Raw genomic sequence first — 5,111 nt, 5'->3', positions numbered from 1 at the left:
CCCCCAGTCCAGATTATTACAGCATTGTTTGGCCTGGAAAAGTTAAGCACATGTGAGTCACACTCGTTGTTTGGGTGGGTTTTTCCTTAGTAACAGGGAAAAGACGTTGACGCTTACTTTCCCTCTGTTGCATGGGATAATGGAACAATTGTCAAGCCTGCTCACATATGTGATTTAAGACAGAGAGGCTTTGTGGAACCCCACACAACCAATGACCTAAAGGGTTAAAACGGGTGTTTTGCAAATATAAAGAGATGTTCGGATTATTTTTTTTACAGACATTGATTGGATATCTGCAATGAATAAAGACCCATTTAAGTATTTTTAAATCCTTATCCTCAAGCAACACAATACTTATCTAAACACAATTGTATCGTTTAGGGTCCCACACTTGAAGTATTTTAGAATTTATGACCAAATACATTGCCCGACCTTCATCCACAGCGCTGCGGGGGGAGGGTCTGGCTAGTATACACAGCATCCCTGGATGGTAGGCAAACGTGCTCTGGTTTATTGGCATTTCTTTATCCCAATCACAATCATCTTGGGCTGCGCTAAGCCCCGGCCACAATGACGGTGCCGCTGCACAATAGCCTCAGGAAGGAACTTGTTTTGGTGGAACGTGTGTACGTTGAAAAGCTATTGTGCAACAGAAAACTCCGATTGGACAGATAGTCTTGCTAGCTGTCTGGATTTACCCTGCAGAGATCTGAGGACCAGGTAACCATAGTCCTCAGATTGGACAGATAGTCTAGCTAGCTGTCTGGATTTACCCTGCAGAGATCTGAGGACCAGGTAACCATAGACCTCAGAAATCCACCGGAGTTTAGAACGCCAACGCACAGAAAGTGGAATGTAACGGACATCCGGCCTAAAAACAGTGACATCCAGCTGAGTTTTCGCCGACACCCCATCAATCCCAGAAGTAGAACGTCGTGGTGATAGACTTGTGTTCTACTGATTTGAAGCTCTATTTAAGGCTACGTTGCAAAGTTTGACTCAAACACGGGGACAGTTATCAGATTGTTTCTTCCCCTGAAGCAGCATGTGTCAGAGCATAGAACAATTTTTCCTCAAGGTAGAGTAACCATGAACTGGCATTGGAAGTCGGCCACGGAGCAAACAGCTTGAGCAACGAGTCGAGGCACAAAAAAATGTCAAACAAATACAACATTATCATCTTGGTCTGATTATACTCCTGTTTTAAAAATGTCTTGAAGTAAATGTCCCTGTTTTTTGATAGGAATATTGCAACGCCTCTGGAAAATATCTCAAATGTTTGCATTTTGCATGTCTTTGCAGATCCTTTTGATGCTGGGCACAAGAATTTCACATCTGTCACACAAGGACCATAACAGATCACATGCAGTCTCAGGTAAAGCCATTTGTTATCGTTCGAAATGTTGACTTTTGCAAGAGTTAAACAAATGCAACTGGCTTAAAAAAAGCACATTTGAACCCACAAAATCTAGAAAAACACTTCACATTACTTTATTATAATGTTCTTCCACAACCTTCTTCGTTTATACATCCAATGCACGTGTTTATACTTTTTCTACAGCCATACAGCATAGCTAACAGATAATAACTATAATATTCAACACTTAATCAAACCAAAGCAACAAGACCAGAACAAAATAAATATTAAGAGTAGGAAAGGGGTTATTAGGATGGGGGACGTGGACCTTTTTGCAAATCTTGGGTATGGTTGAGTTATATTTTATTTGACAGATCTTTGGGTTGGATCTTATTCCGTTCGTGTTGGTGATCTCTGATTGTAAAGGTTAATTATTCCATCTCTTTTGTATTGTTGACAACCATATCTCTGTTTTCATGTCTTTGTCATCTGCTTCATTCGGTTCTATACCATTTCAAATGGAGGGGCCAGGCTGGGGCCACATGTAATTTTTGGGGTACCAAATATATATTAAGTGTTACATACCCCCAACCCTCCGTAGGTTTGGTTCTACAAAATACTAAAGATATACTGTACGTCTAACAATAGAAACAAGAATACTAATTCAGTTTTACCCTACACTTTATGTATCACTGCTCATAAATAATATCCCGTATTTGGGGATGAAGGTAGGGCTAAAAATGTATGAAAATATTTTTAGATTAAAGTTAGGGGGGCCATGTGGGTGTATGCTTAATAATAATAATAATAATAATAATAATAATAATAATAATAATAATAATAATAATAATAATAATAATAATAATAACAATAATAATAACAATAATAATATTACAAATATCAATATTATATTTTATTTGGAGGTGCCTTTTAAAAACACCCAAGGTCACCTTACATTAGATAAAAACAAAATAAAACACATTATAGTAAGAGGGCACTGGCCACCCATGCCCCCAACCCACCCACCCGACCACCCCCCTATGTCCGCCCCTGATGGGGGGGAAGTAAAAAGATCACCATGGAGACCACAAGACCACTGCTAGCCTTGCTGGACTTAGGGTTCGACATCGCCGGCCCCTTTGCAACCTCCGCCCCCCCCCACCCGGCTGGTGAAAAGGGACGCCTGGTGAATAGGGAGTTAATGGGCTCATAATAGTCCTCTCCTGTTTCAGTGACCCCACTCTGCACCTTGATGAGGCCTTTCTGCAGTTGTGGAAAGAGATGATGAAGTGGTGGAACGTCCTGCTTTGAATATTAGGGGCCTTTTCATCAGAGCCCCCTGCCCCCCCCCCCCCCCCCCCCCCCGCTCCCCACCGAGGCCAGTAATTTTCAGGAGAATAGCCTGGCCACTAACAAGTTCACAAGACCTCCCGTAGACAGTAGTCTACTCAGGGCCAACAGGAAGACATGAAAGGAGCAAAGTTCACACATTGTTTTTTGTTCATCATCCATATTTCTCATTCCCTCGATGTTTGTTTAGCGACGTGTGGAAGTGGTTGGCGATCCAAATGGCTCTCGGGTTATCTTCTCCAGGGACGCTGGAGTTTCCTCAGGCCAGCAGATCCTCACTTCTCCAGAGCTGGCCCATGAGGTGGTCATCTCCCCTGGGCTGCCTACACCTCCTCTGAGCCCTTTTCGCTCAGCAGGGTTGCCATTTGGAGAGATGGTATGTACAATAAATTCCTGGAGGTTGGGCTCTTAACAATACTGAGGTTGAGTGCATGGAATTCAGTAAACAAGTGCTCCTCCCTGTGGAAAAATGATGCAGCACAGGCTGTACTTGTAACCACCGAAATGTTCTGAAACCATCACTGTTAAAGTTGTCAGTTACATTACACTGAGATGGTTTTATTAACTAATGTATGTATCTAATTCTGTCCTTCTCAAGATGTCAGAGGTGAATGGAAATGGACCAACAACTCTCAGCTTTGGATCTTACTATGGCCCCTCACAATTGCAGGGTAAGGTTACAATTTATTTATTGTGCTGCTGAAATCTTGCCTAGTTGAAGTGACAGCTGAAAGTTCAAATGTGAGTGCTGCAAGAAGTTGAAGTTAAATGAAATCCAGACTGCTAGCTATCTGTCCAATCTGAGTTTTTGTGTTGCACGACAAACAACTTTTGAACGTGCACACGTTCCACCAAAACAAGTTCCTTCCCAAGGCTATTTTGCAGCGGCACCGTGGCTCTGTCTGGCGCTAAGTGTGGATGATGGTCTGGCAATGCGAGACTATGCAACTGCTGACTTAGGGCACTGAAACCTTTTTTTGGTCCAAGTCAGGCACTGATAATTGCTAAAAATCCTATTGTTGTGACCCAGGTGGACTGTCCAACGGCGTCCAGAGCTCTGGCACTTTACCACGCAGCTGGACGCCCACCAGGGAGGAGAGGCTGATCAAGTTCTCAGGAATTGGACCAGTGGATGAAACTGGGATGCCCATTGCCTCCAGATCAGTAAGCCCAGGACACAGAATGTGCTGTTTGATAATCTAACACTAAGGGCCATGTTTTAACGATCTAAGCGCATGGCACAGGTGCGTTAGGGCGTGTCCAAATCCACTTTTGCTAGTTTGCCGGCTGCTGTACTTCTGTGTGTGTGTGTGTGTGTGTGTGTGTGTGTGTGTGTGTGTAACAAGCAAAGTGTGCGCGCGCTGTGCATAAGCCTAGGCACATTTTACTAATTCGCTGTTAAAATGACAATGAAATGTTGCGCTATTGACTTTAGACCTGGTTTATGGTCAATGACGCAATAATTTCCAGCTGCCTCAAGATAGCAATACACCAAGAATTTACCTGAACACACCTACCTGGAAGACCAGGATGCCCATGGGCGCAAAGATGGGCGCAGGTGCATTTGCTATTTAAACGACGTGGTCGCGGGATGGGAAATTAACAACTGCGTCGGTCTTAAAGTAGCAACGACCCTTGCGTCGGGTTTAAGATAGGGCCCTTCAGCTTTAAATGTCATAAAGTAGGAATGTAACAAATAACGATGCACTGTACATCGGTTAAAAATAGATAAAAATGTCAAGATTCCAACCGGTTGAAATAACAAATGAAACGCGATGGGATTCCTAAACAGCCTTGGGCATAATCTATTTTACATTTCACTTGTTTGCGTTTGTAGCTGAACACATCATTTCTGTTTTTAAATGTGGGACACAGTCCGGGGTAATGAGCTTTTTCGCTTTTTCTGTCATTTTAGGGATTTATTTTCTTAGAGTGTGTATTTCTTGAAGTCTAATTCACTAAGATTTGTTCACCTTCTGCACCCTGCCCTCTTTTCTTAAACCAGAGTGTGAACAAGCCCAGAGACTGGTACAAGAGCATGTTCAGACAGATTCACAAGAAGCCAGAGGGTAAGGACACTCCTCCTCCTCCTCCTTCCCTTCTTTTTTTCCCCTCAAACACAACACCAGAGTGAATTCCTCTCTGTCAGTGTCAGGCACTACAGAGGTGATCCCGCAAACAGATTACTGCCGAGGCAAAATAAGACATGATGAAAGTGCCCTACAGTCTTATGTCATCTCTGCTTATTAACTCTGGCAATAATGTGGCTTCTTATCTCAGCCCCTCCTAAACCCAGCTGTTCATTTGTCTCTGTTATGTGTTGCGTAACAGAGACACAGTCCCTGTTTTTTTGGTGTGGGTCATGGCACACTATCACAGCACTGAGGTGTGTGGTTTTTTTTTT

The 5,111-nt window shown here is 43.1% G+C and overlaps 1 protein-coding gene and 1 long non-coding RNA gene across 8 annotated transcripts in view; one reads left to right on the top strand and one right to left on the bottom strand.

Moving 5' to 3' along the window:
* sorbs3 (sorbin and SH3 domain containing 3) overlaps positions 1–5,111 on the top strand; it is a 31,362-nt gene that overhangs the window by 9,662 nt on the left and 16,589 nt on the right. For all 7 annotated transcript variants that reach the window (XM_032516997.1, XM_032517001.1, XM_032516998.1 and 4 more), the window contains exons 2-6: positions 1,303–1,375; positions 2,898–3,083; positions 3,306–3,378; positions 3,738–3,871; positions 4,713–4,776. In XM_032516997.1, coding sequence (XP_032372888.1) covers positions 1,364–1,375; positions 2,898–3,083; positions 3,306–3,378; positions 3,738–3,871; positions 4,713–4,776 — 469 coding nt within the window. In that variant the 5' untranslated portion in view covers positions 1,303–1,363. The remainder of the gene's footprint in view (positions 1–1,302; positions 1,376–2,897; positions 3,084–3,305; positions 3,379–3,737; positions 3,872–4,712; positions 4,777–5,111) is intronic.
* Positions 1–5,111, bottom strand: part of LOC116690247 (uncharacterized) — a 17,877-nt gene that overhangs the window by 5,806 nt on the left and 6,960 nt on the right. Inside the window, exon 2 of the long non-coding RNA XR_004332209.1 lies at positions 3,599–3,603. This is a non-coding gene — a long non-coding RNA (uncharacterized LOC116690247). The remainder of the gene's footprint in view (positions 1–3,598; positions 3,604–5,111) is intronic.

Source organism: Etheostoma spectabile, chromosome 5 (genome assembly GCF_008692095.1).
Source record: "Etheostoma spectabile isolate EspeVRDwgs_2016 chromosome 5, UIUC_Espe_1.0, whole genome shotgun sequence".
NCBI lineage: Eukaryota > Metazoa > Chordata > Actinopteri > Perciformes > Percidae > Etheostoma > Etheostoma spectabile.
This window is presented reverse-complemented; position numbering and strand designations above follow the sequence as displayed.